The 23,790-nt window shown below is 37.4% G+C and overlaps 1 protein-coding gene across 5 annotated transcripts in view; it reads right to left on the bottom strand.

Annotated features, from left to right (window-relative positions):
- Axn (Axin) overlaps positions 1–23,790 on the bottom strand; it is a 65,407-nt gene that overhangs the window by 11,929 nt on the left and 29,688 nt on the right. For 4 of the 5 annotated variants that reach the window (XM_053752172.1, XM_053752177.1, XM_053752173.2 and 1 more), the window contains exons 2-8: positions 18,031–18,075; positions 5,234–5,296; positions 2,962–3,043; positions 2,276–2,384; positions 1,153–1,264; positions 451–599; positions 124–238 (exon numbers count right to left, since the gene is read on the bottom strand). In XM_053752172.1, the coding sequence (XP_053608147.1) occupies positions 124–238; positions 451–599; positions 1,153–1,264; positions 2,276–2,384; positions 2,962–2,995 (519 nt within the window). In that variant the 5' untranslated portion in view covers positions 2,996–3,043; positions 5,234–5,296; positions 18,031–18,075. Of the gene's footprint in view, positions 1–123; positions 239–450; positions 600–1,152; positions 1,265–2,275; positions 2,385–2,961; positions 3,044–4,793; positions 4,927–5,233; positions 5,297–18,030; positions 18,076–23,790 lie in introns of those variants that run through there. The other variant, XM_053752176.1, reaches the window with a different exon arrangement.

Raw genomic sequence — 23,790 nt, 5'->3', positions numbered from 1 at the left:
CTTTGTGCTATTCTAGGTTATATTCCACCAACCCATAAAATTTTATAAAAAACCGCGTTCAGTAAATTGTGCACGTGACAATTTTCGAATCAAAATTCCGCATTTGTAATAATATGTAGGTACCTCTTGCTCCATGTTATCAAAGATAGTGCGTTCGATGTCGACTCCATCCTTGAGACTCTGCTTCACATACTGCTTCAGCTCCTCGGGCATCGCTAGCTGAGACTTGCGGAGGAATCTGAAACGAAACGACAACGTTCAAGCGGGCTACTCAACACACCTGCGGCACAGTATATATAAGTTTTCATTGCTTTTTATTTTATACCTTTGCTGAAATTCCGAAATTACTTTTGATATTTTTTGTCCTGCCGCAGGGGCAATCTAGTTTCCAAATCAAGGGATGGTAGGATAGACGTGCATGGAGAACACGCAATCCTGTGAGCTACTCACTTATATATAGCGGAGACGACCTGCCGGATCTTGGCGGGCTCGGCCTCCTGGCGGAGCCCGTGCACCGCGAAGTAGAAGTTGAGGCGGTCCACGTGCAGCCCGCCCGCGCCGCACACGAACTTGCGGAACTGACGCACGCCCTCCGCGTCCTGATACCACACGCCAGGTATATTATATCATTATTATTGATCGATTCCTCGTCGATTTCATTGACGACCCTCGAAATTTGCTTGTCTAATATCAAATTATGCAAGTTAAATTCAACAATAGTTTCCATGACAATGCATTGTTATGATAAGCATGACCGGAGCTAGTTTCCCGACAAGGGAATTCCTCAACGGTTTACTGGACGAACATTTTTTTCTTTTACGCGATAAATAAATAAAGACGAAAGACCTTTGTGAAACACATCGAATAGGCTTAATAAAAAAATATACATAACAAAAGTACATTATTGTATAACTTGTTGTCCTCTTAATTGTTTATATAAGACCTACATTTGTTAATTGACGCCTTTGGAGAAAAGGCCGCAGTGAAGTTCGTTGCGCCGCTTTCTTCATCTGCGCTTTGGAAGTCGGCAGTAGACTTAGTTTAAGTAATTTTTTGACGTCAATAAGTGATGTATATCATCCTGAATTGAATAAAGAATTTTGAATTTGACTCGTCACAAATTGTGGTGAAATGTTTTGATGTGTGAATGACCTCGAGCAAGTCGTGCAGACTGCGGGCCCAGCGCATGTAAGGCGGCGAGGCGGCCGAGCGCGCGGAGCTGCCCGACGAGCCTTCCGTCTGGCCGCGACCTGGCATACCCATTCTGCACACACACACACACACACACACATTACTAAATTATACACCATACATTTTTAATTAAGCCAAAAAATAAAATGGGGCTATCAGTACCTATTACTGATAATATGTGCATAGTCAAAACATAAAAAATCGAAATCCAAAATTTATCAATAAAAAGTCTATTATAATTGGTTATAAGAGTGTGCCACCTGACTACTACGCTTCATAGGTAGGTTTAGTGTAGCGGTTCACACAAAGTCGATTTTCATTGATAAATTGTGGAAATTCTTTTTTATTTATATATTTTTTGCCTATGCCAGGTCATTGCACGCGAGAGCGAGAGAACACGATAAACTATAAACTGGAATAATTGGAGTGGCAAACTACGTCCATTAATTCATCGATATTTTGGGATAAACTCAAACCTCAATAACTTTGGTGATAAACGATAATATTAAATTTTGATTATTCACATGTATTAATAGGATCTATAGTATTAAGCCTTGAACTTTTCTGCATAATTAAAAAATAATGGTGTATGTACACGGATTTTTATTACCCGTCATTTGAAAAGAAAAAAAAATGTGAAATTTGGTCTCCCAGGAGAAGTGGATTATTTCATGACACAAATATGTAGTTTTTGGTATTTAGGTCGTATTACCCGGTTTAAAAAATTTGATTAAACTTAATTTGATTAAAACTTTGAATACATGTTCAATATAGTACTCCTGTGAAATATAAAATTGATTTTTGCCAAAGGTTCTGTATTTTTCCTTTTGAGGTATTTATGGTATTTAAAATTACCAACTTTTTCTTTAGATATAGTATTTTTGTAGTCAATAGCTATAAAAATGTAACCTTTACTTATACCTTCACTAGGAAATAAGTTTAAGCATTAGACAGAACGAAAAAAAATGGACTTTAGCCCAGCAGTGAGACATAACAAATAGAGACTATTATATTAATTACAAAGAAATACAGTTGCAGAAGAAATTAAAACAATGTTTGAATATATGGAAAGGAGTATACTCACTTATTAGGTGGATAGGGTTGTGAGAACACATTTTTAGGTTGAGATTTACTTTTCTCCTCTCCGGAAGCCGGCGGCAGCGACGACCTGTCAGCAAGCTTGTGCTCCCAACCTGACATAATAACCACTCTTATAGGATTAAATTCACCTATGAATAAAATAATTATTTGACTTAGCACAAAAACGTGAAAGATAACATTTTAAACATACTTCTTGTGTTTTTATTATACATAACATTGCAGATGCATAGCATTGTAGTTTGTATACCGCAATGAAAAACCAGCAATGTATGTCGAATCCAACAAAGTTCGGCGAGCTGTTTCGTGATGCATGCATCGTATAGTGCGAAAAACAAAGAGGATCTAAAATTATTGGGCATTTGACTGAGTAAAAAATAAAATGCACACAAGGTATTATAAATAATCAAAAATAATAATTAAAGGCCACTTAGTATTTGTTTTTTCTTATGATCAAAGTATGTATATTAGGCTGCTTTTTGAATCCACAATTATGACGTCACAAGATATAACTGACATACAAACTATTTTTTTTTTTTGGTTTATGATATTAGACAAAAGTATCTGATTGGAAAGTAACCAATTGTTCTGGATTAGCGCAGGGATGGTGAACCAAGAACACGTGGCATTAATGACATAAAAAAAACATTAACAATCATAGATGGCAGGTACCTTGCGGGTGGCCGCCTACAGGAGTGTGGCTCATGGCGCACAGCCCGTGCTCCCACCCGCGCGCTGCATGGCGAGTCACCACCTTGGGAACAAACAGACACATTACAAGTCTGAAGCAGAATACCCCTCTTGGATTGTTAGACAAAACCTTGTTGTGGTGGCAATACTTAATAGGTGAGATGATTTATGATGCTATATTTTCAGACAAAAATTAAATTATAATATCTATATAAACATTATACTTTAATTTTTAGAAACAATCATGAGTCACAATAGTAACCTCATTCATGGGATGTATACATATACTTTTCTACACAAAAAATATAATGATGATGCATACATTTCCTATAGTTGGTTGTCATTATGTCATTATATAGTTATTAATTAAATAATAAAAAGAAATGATTTTATCTTTATTATTACACTACTTGAATCTAAAAGTTTATCACATACAAATATATTTAGCAGTATCATATTACAAAAAAAATCTTACTTTCCAATCAACATTCACACATCATCAGCCAAACGGTTGCGTAACAAGAACGCACCAAGCCACCGTAAAAAATCAATACGGCAAACAATAAGGATCATACCCAGCTCTATATTTGATTTCTATGAGTTGGACAGGGATAGCATGTAAAAAATGAGACGACATGCCAAAGTCAAGAGTCTCCATCATCGATCGGCGTTGGATGCCAAACACCGTTCCATACTCTGTACTATTCGGAATCATATTTTGAGTTTACCATGACCAATAATCTGCTAATAATAGGGAAGAAATAGTGTATCATGTTACAAAATAATGAATATAAAAACTACAAACCACATAGAATAAATTTGAAAAAAATTAATCATATTTTTCAACAATCCATACAATAGGGATAGATTATAATAAGAACATGTCAGAACAAATTAAATCATAACTTCATGCTTCAATGAACAAGTTATGAAAAAAAGTTGTGATGGGCTAAAAAAATTATAATGGATCTTACCATGTTCATTGTGTGTTGAGCAAACAATGCACTTCAGTAATACACCAGTTATTTAGATTATGCTCAATATGAGTATAAGCTTTTATTAATATTTAATTTCAATAAAAAACTTTAAAATATGAATAGCACAACTGCGCAGCACAGCGGCAATGGTTCGAGTGAAAGGTTCGTAGACGGGTACTGAATGTTGGACACAATGGGGTTGGATCGAACTCTGCCCAGTTCTATGCATCACATTATATTTGTAGTTATGATAGGGATTATAATATAATCGGGAAATCAATAACGGTTACCATAAAGAAGATCCATGTGCATTCAATATGTCATGGCATACATAATCTGTAACTTTTGCAGTATAGTTAATAAATAATATATTACATTTATTATGATTTTATAATTCTGATTTAAGTTGAGAATAAAAGAATGTGTAAATTTTGAGTTAAGTAAGTAAAAGTAAACTTTCTTAAAAAAAATTAGGTAAACTTTTATAAACACAAACAGTAAAAATACTGAAATTGTTCAAGCAACGCCAGGAAGTGTTGTTTGGGATAAACTTTGACAAAACTTGAGTGACGATGAGGGGACACGGACAGGAAACAAATTGTAAACAAAGCAGAGATCATAAAAATGACAATCCCGACTCAATCTGGACATGTAAACGTGACATTCACTTTATTAACACCACGAGGTCTCCACAATCTGCATCAAGCTAACGAAGCAATCCCAAAATGGGCCGGACGGCAATAAATGATACAAATCCCAAAACCTAGGCCAGACCCGGAAGGGCCATATTAAGCACGTTAAATGACTGAAACGTAATAAGAGAGTTAATAATCTTACTTATCACTGTAGTAACCACGGCTGCTGCTTTTATAAACAGGAGACATTAATTGAAAAGTTTCTTAGAAGTAAATAATAAATTAGCTTGGCTCGGTTTTGTACACAACAGCGGGCGCGTTTTGTTTGACACATGTTTGACAGACCAGCCATCATTCGACAGCCGACATACAACGCCACCTATCGTCGACGGCTCGATTTACTGACACGCAGTGGCTCATTTGCATAGATGCTGAACTTTTTCGCTAGATGACAGCAGGCGTGACTTGTGTTGTGATTGGTATTAGTAATTTTGGCGCGAAATTTTGAAAGAGGTCACAGAGGACCGGAGCGCATCGATTTATCTATTATTTATTAAATTTTCTCTCAGATTTCGTGTGCTGTTAATTTTTTATGGTAATAGGGGAACAGGAGCGAGCGGAGCGACGAAGATTGAGGCCTACCTGTTTGCAGCTTATCGCCGCTGCATTTTCGTCTTTGTGCAGTTGTTATTTTTTGGAGATTATCTGAAACAAGATAAACATATTTAAGATATTTTATTTGATGTGGTTTATACGGTTGTTTTTCTGAAGGTCTTATAGAAACTTGGATCCTGGTATAAAAATAAATATACGCAAGTACAAAGTCGCGCGTGAATTATATCTAATCTTTTATTTTAGTATTATTATAGTGATTATCTAGATAATCCAGATGATATATATTGGTTACCCAGAAACTCTTACTTTCACTCTCACTCTGACGAGTTCTCTATCTTCCAAGTGGTGATGTACAGAGACAAAGATAACATTTTTGGGGTAAGTAAAAAGGTAAGAAAGAAGACTCGTTTATGGTTGTTACTAAAAGAAAATATCCAGTAAGCATTCAATATGTTAACTATTATGTAGGTATTCTATTTTTTCCAAAATGAAATTAATTTGTTTACTTCTAACCACAAAAATGCTTCTAACCACATCGCCTCAAAATACGTACCGGTATAACTGAACACGTGTTCTAATAGCCACTTGCGATTATTAAGACAACATGAAAGACTTGAAAGATCAAAGACGTTGCACTAACCATAATGCACTGTTTATTATTATTTGCCACAGTAAACTATCGTAATGGCCTTCTATATGTAGAGGTTGATACTTGTCACATACTTTGTTACAATAATAGCAACGTCCATCCATAATCCATATCATATCGTGCGTCTCACCTTTTGATCCTCAGCACATTGTAGTTTTCCTTTCTATCATCCTCGCGTGTTTTCAGTTGCATTGCCCTAAGCCCAGAATCAGCGAATAATATTGACAGTTTGAAGATTCGGCTCTGATTTTATGACCTACCTGATGTCTATCCTTTTGAGATTGTGTTGTTGCTGTTACTGCTGCTACCAGTTGTTGGATTTGGTGAAAGAAAACCTAAGGAATAATAAGTCTCGAACTTTCTTTGGGGCTAGCTCAATCTGTGTGATTTGTCCTAATATATTTATTTTTATATATTTATGGAAATCTAAGGGAGGATATTTATAAAAACATATGTGATATAGATCGATGCCGTGTAAAATAAATCAAATAAAGTTACCTACCTACTTGCACAATTTAACATATCACATTATCAAAAGACAGCAGGCAATTTGACTAAGGCACTCGGAATAAATATCTGAATAGAAATTTCATTATTTAGCCATAGTAGACGTGTCATTTACCTTTGAGGGAGAATTAATTTGAAGATTCCAATTCGATTTACAAATGAAATGAATAGATATCAAAGACGTTTGACTACGCGCACGGCATTGATATTTGATTTCGCGATGATCACAGATATGAGGAGAGGCAATGGGAGCGACGAGTACAGACACGAGGTGGACGTATCCAGCGTCGACGAAAAATAGCTGAAAAGTGATATTAGTACCGAAGACGAGGCGGGTAATCTGCGAAACTACTGAACCGATTCCAAAAACTCTTTCACCATTAGAAATTTACATTATCCAAGATTGCTATAGGCTACATTTTATCTCAAAATTCACACGGGTGCGAAAGCCCGGGCGCCATCTAGTATAGAACATTTATATTTCTTGGCCCATGATGAAACGATGTGGGACAAAAGATGCAGCGCTCCATTCCGCTACTCTACTCCTCCTGTATTTTTAATAGGCAGAAACGACTTTCTCTTCTCCCTGTCTACGCTTCTACCCATCAAAATCTTCGTCACTCTAATAAAACTTAGAGAACATTATTCCGTTGATTCATAAATCCAACAAAATAAATAAAACTATTTATTTTGTTGGATGTTGAATTTTGTTGTGAAGAAAATTATTTAGGCAACCTAAAACCTTGTTTAACAAACACAACGTTAATAAATATCGCTCATTGAACATTGCAACAAGCTTGCCTACGCGTGCAATTAGCATGCATTCTCGAATTACTTTATTCGTGCGAAATTCTGTCTTGAACACGTCGCAAAAGATGATATCTCGAGTATTTTATCGATGCCGACGTTTGGGCATCGATATCGCTGCGTGGTACGTCACTAATCGCCATTAGCCGACCACGCACTAAGCGACTCTTTGATGTGCACAAACTTTCCGTTTTCCTTTGATTGGTATAATGGAACTGTGCGCTGTTATTATACTAATTGAATTTCCCCAAAGTCCAAGCATTACGAGGACGGATTTGGCCCGTTATTTTGGTCCTGCCGCCCTGCCATCCCCTTTCAGCTGTTATTCCGAATGTATGCAAACTCTGCAAAAAAAAAATCAATTTTCATTTGGGATTTTCAGTGCTATTGTCATTCAATCGTGCTAATTGAATTGTCGTACAGTTGCCCGTTTAATTCAATAAAAGCTGATAAAATAACAACTTCGCACAGGTAAGTTATGTACCTAAATCCTTTTTTGTTTTATTCGCTTTACAAGTTATAGTCGATACAAGCAATCCATTACTTAATATTAGTACAATCTAAGAGCAGAGCCACTACTCTAATAGCGAGCTCATCCCACATACAGCCAGTCGATATGATTACAGTAACAAGATCAAAATGATAAGGGTACGGTATTAGCGTACAATCATCAAAGGGCAGAGCACTTTGATCGGCCACTTCCTGATAAATTCCTTTGGCACTATATAACATACTAATCAATCGTGGGGTATATCCAATCGGAAAAGGCATTAAAGGCAATAGTTTCAGCTTGCGGTAAACTGTTTGCGAGAAGGGGGCGGGGGTGGTCGGACAAGTGGGGGGTGCGGGGGATGTTCTCGCCGTACATCAAAGGCGAGCCGAGACAAAGCTAGGAGAGCCTTTTAACTTTATTTAGCGGAGTGGTAAGTTTAGCCGGTCGCGAATCGGCCAGGTTAAAGAGTAACACACTCACTTTGAGCCGGGTAGGGCCGCCATGTCGCCAATTCTCCCGGGACGCTGGCGATCAATTAGTGCCAATTATATTGTGTTGTGTGCCCAACGGTGGACGGAGGCATGCTTTCAAATATTTTGATTTTGAGCTAGATAGGTACAGACCGCGAGAATTACGTAATTCTAACTATTAAGTAATATATATATGCTTTTGCTTTTATTCGCTGTTTGCGATTTCACAAGGATTTTAACAAATTAAATAGAAATTCCCATCTATCTATGAATCTTAAACTGTATACCTAAGGCTCAAATGACAAGAAGAAATCAAGCTTTCAACTTTGAATCAAAAAGTATTAGAAGAAAATTTTTACTTATTTTCTTTTTAGTTAAAGTTAATTTGAAAATAATAAAACAAAAGAAATATTTTTTCAAGTTAATTAGTATATTTTTTTATTAATCGCGTACATTGAGTTCAGCTACAACTGAACGCTCTAATTCAATGTAGATTGCACCGCCAACAAGGCGTTAAAACATAATCCTCGAAGTTGGATAAGACAATATAATATCAGTGAATTAATTAAACATTACCCCAGGTCACGGCTATATTTGTCAACCCTACCCCCACCCTGGCATCAAACGGGCCGCTAATACCGCCCGCACCGCGCCGCGGTACCCTTTGTCGGCGCCCTTTGAGCTCGCTGCGTAAAATAAGGAAGAGTACAGAACACAGATACTTAAATTTACATGATATGAGCAACACAAATCATCATCAGCCTACCCTTATCCCACTTTATGTGGGGTCGGTACAGCATGTCAGTCTCCTCCACTTCTCCCTGTCTGATGTTAACCGATCTGTTACTTCCTTTTTAGTCATGCACTCAATCCACCTCTTCTTCCGCCTGCCCCTACTTCTTTTCCCATTCAATTTCAAACCCATAATCTTACAATATTATTTATATTCTTTATATCCTCCTATATTAATATCCTCTCTTCTCATAACGTGACCATACCATCGAAGCCTAGGTCTTTCCACCGTACTAGCTTCATATCATCATGTCTTGTCCTCTATATTCAATGGACATTTGTATTGCACATATGTCTTTGATGATATGAAGCTAGTACGGTGTAAAGACCATAGTTTTTGGTTGTGTCTCGTGCGTCTAGTTGGACATCTTATTTGACTTGTCAAGTTGAGATTGCTTTATTTAGTAGCGAAAACTGGTAGTAAAAACTGAAACTTAGCCTAATAACTTTATATCCTGGCGCGGTCGTCTATGATGGATGGTGTTGGTGTTACAATAAAAAACTTAACATGTTTTATTCCAGGTTATATTCCAGATTATACTGGTGTACCTACCAAATATAATAAAAATCGGTCACAAACTTTCACATTTCAAATATTAGGAGTAATAGGACTGCAAAAGGGGTAATGCTCCGACTGTCCATTTAACTATTACCACCTACATATACTACGGACAATATACAATAATAAGCAAGATGACCCGGGACCTCCTTATTTTGTACCTGGGATGATATGCCACCTCGCGTCGGACAATAAATCCGCCATCGACAATGCGTCAGGTCATGCATAGTGCACGCGCGGAACAATGCACCCAATCGGCGGCATAAAAGCTTTGTCCATGCAAGAGCGGGTGCAAGAAGGTCGATATTGTTAAAGCTTTTTGTCCAAACCTGACAACCCATAGCAATTTAAATTAGTAAACTTTGATCTGTGACAAAATGAAATGTAACAAACCCATTTGCGAAAATACATACTTATGTAGGTATTTACTTCGTTTATTAAATATGAATACCTATTGAATACGAACAAATTGAAGAATGTTCTCAGCTAGATATTTTTCGCAGTTTTGATAAGATTCCATTTGAAAACATTTCCAGTTACAGATTACGGAACAACGCAAGGGGAAATGTAAGAAGACGCATGCATGAATTCGAACATTACGAAATTCTCAATTCTAGTACATTTGCGTTGCGGCGTAATAACACAAAGACACGAGCATAACCCAATAAACAGCGAGACAAATCTTAAAACAAACGATAATGAATCACTTACAAATCCCGTGCCCACCCTCCTCCCTGATTACCATAAGCTCGCACAAAGGGCGCGCGTACCCTTTGACGAATTAGCCCCACTAACATTACCTATGTTCTGCTACTACCCTAATGTGTGCCTTTGTTTTGCAGCGCATTTTTTGTTTAATTGCACGTTCATTCCCTTTTGAGCTTCAGTGATGCGATTTATCTTTATTTTGAAAGTAAATAACTTTGTTTTCACCTGGTATTGTGGAGTCAATTCTAACGCCTGACTGAACTAAATCTAAAAACTCGTGTTTTTCAAGCAGTGATTTCAAAGTATTACTCGTACAAAATATTAACGTAAAGAGGCCACGGGTCAAACTTATAGCAGGATTAAATATACTAGATCTTACATAAAGAGAAAATAAAATAATTCCACTAGGAGGAATCTTCAAAGATTAAAAGCACCTTTGTGAAATACTTTTGATGGAAGCAGAGATTTTTAATTCAAAACCTAAAGACATAAATTAAAGCATCCTAATTCAGTAAAAGCGGACGGCTAGGAAGATCTAAAAGCCATCTTTTTAATTTCTCCTCGGCTAGTGCACGTAACTTGGAGGGCGGCGGAATTGATTTCGCCATGATCAAAAGAATCAAATTCGTAAAGGGCAGAAAGGTAATTTATTTGACCAGAAGGTCGCAGAGCGTTGCTGGATAAAGGCAAGCGATCCTTTGTAGGTCGCGATGATTCGACGCGTCGACTGAGCGCTTCTACTTTTATAACACTTTACTGACAGTTTTTAAGCTTTGTGCAAATTATTTTTTCTTGGATTGGTAGGATACGTGAGCTTTTTAGCCTTTTTTTATGATTCTAATAAAACTACTAAGAAACTAATACATCAACTTCACATAGAAGCACAGTAAATAAACAGAATATAGAGGTTCCACTTAAAATTAGCACTTGTAAATTTGAAGCAAATTGATGAATGCGCGCTTACCATAATAACAAACCCTTCAATCAAAATAATACCTGGCAACACATGAGCAGGCTCGCAAACTAAATCAAGTGTAGGTGTAACACGATTTGTGCGCAAGCCAATCACGACGTTTTGCGTAGACGCCGCGTCGCATACCAAGGCAGGCTTCTTTGTGGCGCCTAACTATGTTAATGGAAATTATGTTTCAATACAGCCTGCTTGGAACCGTGCTGAGGACCCCTAGAACCCACATATTTAAACGTAACGCGATAAATTTCCAGATAACACGTGATATGTTCTCAAACAATGATTTAGGCTGGCTTGCAAAAAAAGTAAAATTCTTAAAGTAATATCATTAAATCTAAATCAAATGGATCAACGTGACACAATTGGTCCAAAAAGGAGAAAAGAACACCATTACCACCGATGAATATATGGCTATTTGTCAGAAATAAAATATAAACCCAAATTTGATATCGTTGAACCGCATTCTGCAATTCGTGCCCGCGTAACTGCACTCATATCATACAGATGAAATACATACATCTATAGCTTGGTTTAGACCGGACTATCCTCAAATCGCTACTGTGCAGTCAAGAGCGAGAACCCAGTCAAGACGCTCGGTGTAGCGTGATTTTTGGACGATCCTTGACCACCACACCACCCCAATATTTTGAAAATATGTCGCATATTGTGAAATAGCACGAATACGCGATCTAAAAAGGCATGATCGCAAATTCAATATGTAACATTTCTTATTCATATTTCTGTAGACAATATATGTGTGACAGGTGTACCTGTTATTGGTATATTTGGATACCAATCAAGATTTACAACGGTTGAATTAAAACCAAACACCTCAGTGAAATCCTCTATTGGTCGAAGGATGGACTTTACGTTTTAGTTTGACTTTTTCCTTATCAAAAAGAGGAATATGCTGATTAGACCAAGAGGGATTCCAAGTCAAAGGCAGAAACAAGATTGGGTGCATCCGAGTGTCTCCAATAGCTGCCCTTACGTAGTTCCGAAAATTCGCCCAGGGGAAATTGACCATCGCACGTGACATACATTAGTGTGAGACTTACAAGGCAAAAAAAGCGACCTAACACCGTGCGATAAGGTCCAAATAAGATTGGGAATCCGGTAACCCAAACGAGTCAAGTAGCAAAATATATTGAGTTTTGATTGGATGTAATAAGGTCTAAAGTAGGCTGATGTGTTGAGGTGATAATGGAAAGTCACGTGGAATGCACGCAGGTAGTCGCAAATGCGATAGGAGACCGCTCGTGCGAAAAGTCTTAGGAGTAGGCAAATTGTTACCGAAGAATGTTAGTTTCTCACCATTGCACTCGACGGAATTTACACAATGGAAAGTTGGGAGGACATTGTGTGATTCTCAAATCATGAGAATTATGGTGGAATCTGGTTCAAATACTTTACGTTTGCTTTCGAACAAAAACCAATTAAAAAGAATAACATTTGTTTTACATGTCTAGACATAAATTTTTGAAGATTCTTGCAAATAAATTACACATTTCAACATTATCAATCAGTTACTCGGTTCCACTTTCTGGTACACCAATGAGTAAAATCACTGAAACCTTTAAATATTCCTTACCTGGTGGAGACTTTCAATCTAGCGTTTGTTTGCTTGATTAAACATCCCAACTGTCACAGGTGTGGTGATGAGAAGTGCAATCAGTCGGGCTGGTAGCCCCAGGCTCAACATAATGGGCAAAGCAATCTTAGGGAACAATGGATGTCTGCTTGCGACGTTTTGCATACAGACCGTCCCGCAATGGGCTAGGGACGTTGCGTTCTGTTTTTCAGACGTCTCTTTTCGATTAGGTTCAATTTCACGTTTCATTGGCCAGTAATGTCGGTTGGGGAGACATTAGTTCCAATGAGTATTGTGGGATATAACGATGCTATAGTATTATGTCATACGTATATAGATATTACAGAAAAATATCCAAGACCTATGTCAATCTGAAAAATATAATTTTCTATCTTGACCTGACCGGACCGGAGTTAGGACGTAGGATCTCCAATATAAGCAGTTCGGCATGATTCATCAATCAATATGAAAAGTATGGATACAGCTGCATACCTGCCATTGATTTTGACAATGAAAAAAGCCCCAGCAATAAGTTAATCAAAAGTAACAGAATACAGATAGACGGTAAACGAATCATCATAAAATTTCAACAACAGCAAACAAAAGTATTAACAAAAAAATGGAAATGAAAACAGTTTTGTAAATGAACGGGCCATCGGAAAATAATTGGGACCGTCACACAAATATTGCATAGAATGGATAGTGGCAATGGCAACCGAATCGCAGCTGTCGATGGGGATCGGTTACATTGATGCAGCAGATTAGGGCTGTCAGCTGAAATAGCTTCGCTTCAATATATACTGTCATAGATATAAATACGCATTGTTTATAAACACAGTAACAGTATTCCTATCGAATTTTCAAGATTAGTGCTGATACTAAATAAACATTAAAGTAAAAAAAAATGTGGTTTCAACAATAGCTCCGAAGTAAGTTCGAAACTTGAAGGCACTAACTTAACGATACTATATTTTTAGAACTTTCCAAAACCCTTGCGTGATGATAATTTTTAAGTCATAGAGATCGTCAAAATAATTCATTTTAATCATCTAGAATATAATGACAAGAGTTCATTATAACTAATTTACACTAATCTTTCTTCGCTTTGTATGTGTGCTCATCAAATAACCGCGGGGAAAATATGGATAAAAGAACATTTCTCAGCCCTAATCCAAATAGTTTTTGTCGACCACAGCAGTGTGGTTAAGGCCAGAGCAGCGGTGACTGATAGGCGGTTGGCGGTTAATGCTCGTCCGAGAGACTAGACGTGACATATCGACAGATACGACCGCCCGACAGACTCATATAGCCAGACCAATCATTCATATTTTTTGCACAAAACAACCAAATTTCTATTTATAACCAATTCTCCTCGCATAAACAAAAATAACTTTGATAAACTGCCGGAATTTAATAAAGATAACAAGCACTTATATCAATAGGAATTATCCCCAAATATCTTCTAACGATGCGATTTACAAAAGGAAGACAGACAGATCATGAACGAATATTCAAATTCGATGCGGCTTCACGATCTCCCAAATACCTCGTAAACGTCAAGTGAAATGAAAACAGTGGTTAACTAAGCCAATAACTTGCGGTTACAGTGCTCCAAATTGCGCATCTCCCTCTATATTATTGGAGGACGAACGTGGAAAAGGGATGGACGTCAATAATGGATTTCTTATTTTGATAGTCGCAGACGCCTTTCAACAGCTCTCGTTTTGGACGATTGGATTTATGAATAAAACATCGGCAATTTGTGTAATGCGGTGAAAATTATGCGGTTTTAATTATCTGTCTGTTGTCTTGCCAGGCCAGATTGTACCGAAATGTTTAATTGACAAAAAATTGATAAAGGGCCGCAACGCAAAAATCTTGAGTTGCATGCATACATCGCTCTAGTTCTAGCTTAGCTAGACTTCATGTGCACCGGCCTTAAAAACTTATCGGAACGCATGACAAAATGCTTTGATTTCGTTAACTTTGCACCACCACTAAGAAAATCTCAATCCTGTCCATTGAGAAAAACACATTTCCAAAATGGCATCAGATCATTCAAGAACAGAGCAAAAAAAAAACATTAAACAATTCAATTCCCAGCCGCGCAATGTTGCCAGCTGCAGACATGTCGAGCCAACCTGTGCCATAAACAATAACAATACCGCTCATTTGAATGTGTCCGAGGCACGCGGCCGAGACGCTTTGTTTCTGACAATTCTGACGCACGTCTGCAGAAGGGTTGCTGGGATACCCGCAGCGAACTAGCCAATTGAGCGTGCTTATTGTTGGGGCATGCAAAAGGATAGACATTGGGTGGTGATTATTCATATGCGAAAATTTTTGACAAAGTTGATAAAGACATTTGAGATGGAAGTAAAGTTCCCGTGGATTTGCGAAAAACCTGTATTTTATTGTAGGTGGCGCTAAATGCTAATAAAATAAACTTTGCAACAATAACACTAGATAGCGCTGTGTGTATTTTAAATGCGCTTTCGATATTTTATTTCAACTACCCCAATCCTATTTTAATACGAAGAAAATACTGTTCCCGAGGGCATGTAAACGGCCGAAGCCGTGAGTAAACAGCTAGTATCAGATAAACATTTTATCTTTCTATATTCACAATGAAGCTCTGGAACTATCATCTCTGGAACTATCATCTTACAAATTTCCACATTGTCCTTCAAAATAGAAGCTGCCCTGTACGGGGACACATGTGTGGTACATTAAAGCATTGTATTCCACACAATTGCAAGTCTTTTATATAGCAGAACTGAGGATATCTTATTAAGGGTTATAATAGCCGTGGACGAGATTCGCAACTATTGGAGCCACGATATTGTCGCTAACAATGCCAGGTAAGGCTTCTTGGCTTAGATTGATTAGATTAATTGCAAGAGTCTTAAGTACTCGTAGTAAGTCTTAAGACTATTGAGTATCTGAATTGAATTTATTATTATAATTTGGCGTGTGATGTAAATACTTAACTGATAATCCCACTTTTAATTCTGATAATTCCGTTTTGATAATTATGAGGGAAAAATGTTGACGGAAGATCTAGGCTACATATACATGTTGTATGGAAAAACAGGGATGCATGCAAGAAGTTAGGGGAGGCTTCTGCCCAGCAATGGGATATAAATAACTTGTAAAACAATGGAATGCCATTACAATAAATTTAACACAACTCAACTATAGAAACATAACTATAATAAGACTATATATTTCCACATGCTACGATAGAAACAAACCAAATCTAATATGAAGACTGATTGCAGAAAACTTAAATAACCAAGATGGATAACTTGCTCCAAAAGAAATCCATTCCAATATGAACAGAACAAGTATATTTTTATTTGATTCCTGCTCGGCGAGACTCCATCCAGCCAGCATTAGTGAGTTCGTAAGACAGGAAAATAAATGTACTCTCACATATCGAGGCAGCAATACGATTACCGTGATTGCTTTCACATGCTCGCATTCCCTGACTCGTGGAGGATTCACGATACTCCTTGCACTTATGATTAAAAGTTATTCGTCTCTTGCTTGTGGATAGAGTTGATATAACTTTATGTCAGGTGAAGTAATGCATCAGCATTATTACTTCACTGAAACCTGTGAAAACAGAGTTATGTGCACAGGTTATGTGTTATGATGTTATCATCGCTTTGTTTACATCTTTATTTTTTAGTTAATTATTTTGTCAGCCATAAGACATACTTTTACTGTTGGTCAATAAATCTATTATATTTATAAATGATGAAGAATGGTGCCATAAAAGCCGGTCGAAACAAACTGCTAAGCCATGAAAACCAGACGATCGTAACGAATAAAAATTGTAGCACAAATTGCCATTTTACCATGAACGATATAAATCGAAAAGAAATGGAAGTATAATTAAATCAGAACGATTTGTAAGACGAATGAATTGCAGCTGTCTCCGGCTCTTGGAGGTCTGCCATATAAAAAAATGATTTTCCAGCAAGTGGTTACAGTAAACGACATCTCAATAAAAGAATTTTGTAGGAAATAATTGAATATGTTGGGAAAACTCATGAAGATCATTCAACGGGTAACAAGGTTTATTCATAAAGTTGAGTTTGAGCATTACGTGCCATTGTAATTCGAATGCGAATACGTGACTTAAAATTAACAAGTTGTTAATACGATCAGCTTTAGCATAGAAATTACCTTTAGAATGAAAGGCTGCTCCGGGCTCAGGCTCGGGGCAGCCCGTTTTATGACTTTTAAGAAACGCTCCTCCACGTGAACAACAAAGCGCTTTAAACATAACGTTTCTTTTCATTCAGCTGCTGCAATATTTCCGTAGAGCGAGCCTGCTTGGTGCTACAGCGCTTATCGTTGCGTGCCTCAGAACAGCTCTCTGCTTTCACGGGTTCCGTCGGCATTATGCCTCTAATGTCACTTAATTTGCCGTCTAGGGCCCCTCACGTGAATGCAGCCGAGAGCCGGTTTAATATAAAAATTTGCTCGTTTTCCTCTGATGCGAGATTTAACGTTAAACTGTTGCCTCTTTTGAGAGTAAGCGCGTAGAAGTAATGGGATTATGAAATCGGTAGTTATGGTTTCGCGGGCAAAGTCGAAAAGGAAATTAAATTACGCGAGTTACATGGTTTTTTTTTTTTGGGTATTCCTCTGGCGTTCCCTTTGAGCTTTGAAGGCGTGGATGATAATTTTGGAATTCAGGTATGTAATTGTCATAGTTCAGAATATTATTTAAATTTTCGTATTTCTTCTCCGCATAGGTTACCTTACTTCTATTTTAAACGGCTGTAATTTGTTTTAACAAGTAAATCATTAATGTATTTCTTTACGGTTTTGATAATCAAGTCGCAAAATTATTTTTTTTTGTTTCAGAATGATAAAAATACCAATTTTGAATGTTTATGTTATTGTTGTCTAAAATACAAAAATAGAAACCTCTCAATAAAACCCTAATATGGTTCACTAGCGAAATGGTTATAATAATGAAATAAAATACCTGTACAATCGTAAGAGCAGTAGAGCATGATCAGCAACTTCTATTAACCGAATTCCCGATAATACAGAGAGGTGGAACTGCCAAAGCTGACCAAGCAAAGCCTGTTCGTCATTATAACTCACGATATAATCCCAAATCTTGGTTCGAGCAATGGAATTCTATTTTGATGATACAAAGTTACATTTTCCGAGAAAGTTCATTATTGCGTGTTCTAAGAATATAGTTTTCTGTGCGTTTTATAAATCACACTCTATTAATACATTTATTACATACCTTCAAACTCAGCTGAATGGCGACGAAATTGAGGACAAAATCATCCTGAAACAAGGAAAATATACAATTAGTCATTATCACTTGATTAGTTTTATTTTTTACTATTTTCGCATCATTTGAATTTATTTTAAATCAAGTGTTATTATTTATATATGCAGGTCTGTTTCCTGAAATTGATTACGAATCCCAGTTTAGCATAGAGCTTACGCACATTGCATACCACATGAATGGCACGAAATGAGTATAACAACGGTAGGACACCATAAAATACATATAGTTCAAACATCATTCATACTGGTAATAATAGACATTTTAATTTTGTTTACAATGTAGTTGCATCAAGCAATCAGCTAATAACTAGCTGAGCCGGTTGGGTTTGTTTGCGGGATGCTCCAGACGGGTCCTTCGCGGTGCGGATTAAAACAACTAAATTTATATTGCCTGCTTCATGATCCGCTTCACAATATCAACTTAGGGACATCTCTAGTGTCTAGCGTCATCCACTACGGGTTCCTAGGATTTTAATCTGTGATGTGATCCAGATTTTTTTTAGTATATAAAGTATATATGTTGTTATGTAAGGGACATCAGTTGTGATTTTCAACCTATCAATGTATATGTAAATATGCAATTAAATTGTGGTTTCACATTATATAAGCCAGACTAAGATATAAAACATTAACATGGCAATTCATCAATAATACGGTTCGGGACACTTGCTCTTATTTCAACATGTATTATAATATAAGTCTGTAACCATACCCAGGCTATAAAAGCTGAAAAAACATCAAATATTTGCGACATATCCTTTATCAGACATGGAGGACGGCGGGAAGCGGCGCCGGCGCCGGCGGGCTGTGTCGCCCGCGTGGGCTGAAGCCGAAGCAAAAAGCCGCTCGCACTGCGGCATTCCACATCGAACCGGTCCGAGCTCAATGGTCGCCGATCTAAACCCCACCCCAACCAAATTAAAACTCTAACACCAACAGCATTAAGATCAATATTGATTTCAATCATCAAAAGGTGCAACAGATGCGAGAAAATTATAATCATATTACCGGAGTTACGTACAAAAAGTTGAATGATGGCGAACGGCACAGAATACCAAATGAAGCTGAATTTTATGACGTATCAAATGATGGATGTGACGGTCGTATCGGAAACGAAAGGGAAACTAAATAAAAACGCGCTGGAATCGACAGCTAAGAGCGCGCTTATGTCTAAAGTAGCGCCGCTATTTAATATCTTATAGAGATAATATTGTATAGAGTTCGGAATTTTAAAAGTTAAAGCTTAACAAACAATAAAAGGCAATAATGTTAACCTAACGGATAACTGAATATGCTCATGAGGCAGTTAAAGTAGATCGTATAACGAAAGCTAAACAAGAGGAATACACAAAACTTCAATTAGGGCGAGCCGAGGGGCAAACATCGGCTCGGGTCGGGGCACAAAGGGCCAAGACGTAGGTAGGCGGCGCGGGCCCGTTTCTCGGAATCTCGGACTCCTGCGCATAAGGCCGACACGACATAGACCTTTCCAATCTCTAATAGTTTTTTTTTATTTCAAAGTTGTTGAAAATATATCTAGCACGGATAGAATGGAATAAAAACAAACAAGTTGACTAATTCAATAGGAAAATAAATAAAACACTTAGAATACAACAGTAATAAGTTTCCTTAATTATTTTAATCAGTATTACATAAAGATAAGATTACACCATCTAAAGCAAAAGCTAAATATCCCATTAAGAATTTTCTAATATAGTACAAAATACCACCATCAACTTACAAAAAGTTGTCCTTTACATAAGAAACTTGTACTACATCCGACCTCCATAAACCTTATCATCTCCGAAAGTTTGGTTCGTTTCTAAACATTATTTACCTGTTTCAGAACAAACAACAATATTTTTATGGCGGCAATACTTAGTTGTAAAATATACGCAATTAAATGAACAAATAAGAATGCAAAATGTAGCTTTGTGTTGCGAAATTTGAGTTTTCAAGTTGGAACCCGTTTTAAGGCTTCTTCACAAGTTTGGGAAACCTAATAGAGGGCTCTTTCATCTCTACTGATTCTATTTTAAACCACGAACATTATTTTTTTAAGTTTATAAGTTTACTTTCGCGTTTACGCCCGGACTAAAAGTATAAATAGTTAAAACATTATTACTTTATCGAGTAAATTAAACTATTTGATAATTATCAAATATTTAAATTTATTAAGCTATTAATTAATTTTCTGGAGATATCTATATCGTTCGCTTTGCCACAGGCTAGATTTCAATACGATACCGGGTAATATCTAGAAGCCTTAATCAAAGGGATAGAACTTGTGTATGTGCGCCATTACTAAGGACTGATTTCACCGGTCTTGTCAAAATCAGAGTCTAGGGAAACCAAGTTTTATTTAAACGAGGTTAAAAGTTGAAATCGATCTGACCAATTCATTTCACCAGCGTAATTTGTATCGCGTTTATTAAAACGCTGTTTACGGAAACGTAAAGTTCGATTAATAAATGACATTTCGACAAATAAATGCGATGCGTTTTGTTTTGTAATTTATTCATTTACATACTGGAATTTAATAGAAATTATAACTAAAATGATATATGCTTTACAAGCACACATAAACAATATGAACAAAACATAATATAGCCAGTAGCGCGCTTTTAATTTTTTTTTGTATCGAAACGACCCCACTGTCACGATGTGTCGCATTACAATCAAAGCTGTTCAAAGACCATGCGAAAACTATATGTATAGACGACCGACGAGTGAAACCAAATGAGATAGAATATCAGGGTGAATTTCACGAGCGTTTTGAACTCCGCCGCGGGCTGTCATTATTGTCTATTAAATTTTACCAAAGACAGTATTAATTTAATTACTCTTATTTTACGAACGATTAGCTTTGACTAATCGCGATTATTTTCAACGGTGAAACCGGCTGCTAATATTACATGTGTAGGCCCAACACACATGCTTAGGGGATTAAAGTTACTCTACAGTTCACCCGTGTAAGTGTAGCTGCCTTGCGGGAGTTGAAAGTTTATAGGACATTCCGTATTAATTAACTAAATAAGTCAGGCAAAGCGAAGCGACGTCAGAAACAGTCGACGTTGGCGACTTGCGAGTTGTCACTCGAGTGTCAATAAGACAGCGAGACACGGCAGATTTAAGTATGGGGCCGGGGGCGACGGGCGGCACCACCCCAGTGTGTGGTTTCCTTTTGATGTCATCTTCGCGCAAACTTTGCTACGGATCGGCTTTGAGATAGAGAGACGGAGAGTGACTAATTTGGCCCAGCATTTGATCTCGAGAACTCCGATGGCTGCGTCCCGCTCGCACCCGCCTCCCGGCCCGCCGCCGCCGGGAAGCTCTTTGCAAAATTTCGCTTTGATCGCAAAGTTAAATTATATGGGAATTGAGCATTAAATGGATACACATGCGAGGCATACATGTGAGCTCGTGATGAGAACACTGGCAGGTCGCCGCTCGGACGAACGGGTGATGCGAGCGAAGGAATAAAACCGGGACGTATGTCGATTACGACGACTTACATAAATAATGAGCGAGGAGTCACTTTCAAAGTTATACATTTGTGAGAGTGGCGTTTGTATTTAACTCCGCCTAATTTGCCGCGAGTACGCAGTACCTTTGAGAGCACCGTTTTTACTAGTTTACGAAACAGATATTTGCGCCCGCCTTTCCTTTGATACGGCACTTTGTGGAGCATTTTACACGAGTTTCTTTTGAGGCCATTCAGACGGTGAGTAACGAAAGGCTGTCTTTGATAAACACGTGCGAGGACTCTTCAGTACTTATTAGGGGTGCTCTCTTTGAAAGTGCTTCTTGTGAAATCTATTTGAAACGTTCACAATCTCAAAGCGGCTTCGATGAAAGGTACGCTAATTAAACTGTCGCTAATAAAATTATGTGAAAAATTGAATCTACGAGTGTTTTGTTCACGACTGAAGCTCCATAAAATTAGATTACTTTGTAGATACTGTTAGTTTTGCTCAAACGGATCTAAGTACCGTCAAGCTGAAGATATTAATATAGTCGAGGCGGGTTATACGAAACTAAATCAATCTCGGGACAAGTTTCGATGTATAAAGTCTTTTAGCTCCGACTCCAAGAGCTATTAGAAGGTTATTAATGTCGGGTCACACACTCCTGTGAGTCAAAGACGAGTCTGCAAAGTGGCGCCTTTGTGAGCGCCTTCGCCGCCGTCGCCGCGGGAAACTCCGTGTGTTCAACTCGCTCTTCGCGACAAACTCTTTGTCTTGTGATGCCTTTACATTGCACCGCTTTTCTAATAGCGTCGTTCAAATACAAACAGAATTACGTCAAAGACTATACCGTCCTCGACTTCATTCACGCTTTTCATCAAATAAGCGTTAAATTAATCATTTCCTTTTTGATCTAATTGAATGATAAATAACGTCATAATAGAGCTTGGAAGGATCCCTTTGGCAAACAACAACATGTAAGCATCAAAGAGTGACATATAATGATACTCGGTTTTCTTATATCGATGACCTGTTTGAGATCAAACGCGATTGATGGACTTTGATGTTTAAACATAAAAAGACTCAAAATGGTGTCCTTGTGATGGAAATTCGAGGTATGATGGGTTGTGTGCTTTAGTTAGAGACGACTTTGTGCCGGGCTCTTAACACGACGAACTTGGGACAAAGGACGGACGCGATGCAGCTGATGAAAAACTAACGAGCGCTCACAAACACTTGCATAATGTGTTTATTAATTTATAAGAAGCATTTTAGAGGAGTTTGAGGCATTTTCTTCAATTATGACATTGTTATATCTTTGAAATGGGTTAAGCTTTTCAGTTATATGAGTTAATTTAGCTTAATAATTTATTTAAAATAACCGGCCAAGTGCGTGACCGGCCACGAACAGTTTAGGGTTCCGTAGTTTACTACAACAACCAAACATTATTATTATTATTATTATTTGTATATAAGTTTAAATTTTGATAACTTACGGATAACAAAAAGTAGGTCTAAATATTTTCTTTGGAGTTGTTCCAAGTTTTATAGTAGAAAACAGGTCGACTATTACTCGAAAACTTATAAAGCCAACTGAGTTGTTATAGTTTTCGTTAGTAGAGGCAAAAGCCTAATAATTTACGAACGATTCACTAAATCCAAAAACGGTCTTCCCACACGTCTAATATTTTTGAAAGACCTATCCGACAACACCCCACACTACCTATAGGAAAAATCAAAATAAAAAAATCATTCCCACTTCACATGTAGGGGAGGTACCCTAATTAATGTGATTAATGTGTATACCCATGCCAAGTTACATTTTTCTAGTAGTTTCTAATAGTTTTTGAGCTAGACCTCGGACGGACAGACAGACAAAACTATAATACCTTGTCTGTAAGACTACGGAGCCCTACCCTACTAACCCTAAAAATTACACATTTAATATGTTAAGATAAAAGAATTGACCATGCTTTTAGTTGACTACAATTTTAACTCCAAATAATACAACGTGCAATTACTCTTAATCTTATTGATGGAGCCGTTAAACAACAATAAAGTTTAAAGCGACGGCGAGTGAGAATATTAAAAGCGGTCGTACCGGGAACACTGTCAAAGAGCGCAAACTACAAAGGGAAACAATATAATCTTGAAAAATATAATCTCTTCTAAGAAACACTCGAAATCAAAGGGGCACCTAATTTATAAATTGCAATTATACTACCGGGAAAAAAATTACAGCC

This window comes from Plodia interpunctella, chromosome 11 (assembly GCF_027563975.2).
Source record: "Plodia interpunctella isolate USDA-ARS_2022_Savannah chromosome 11, ilPloInte3.2, whole genome shotgun sequence".
Taxonomy (NCBI): Eukaryota; Metazoa; Arthropoda; class Insecta; order Lepidoptera; family Pyralidae; genus Plodia; species Plodia interpunctella.
The sequence above is the reverse complement of the archived record's forward strand: the minus strand, read 5'-3'. Positions and strand labels throughout refer to the sequence as shown.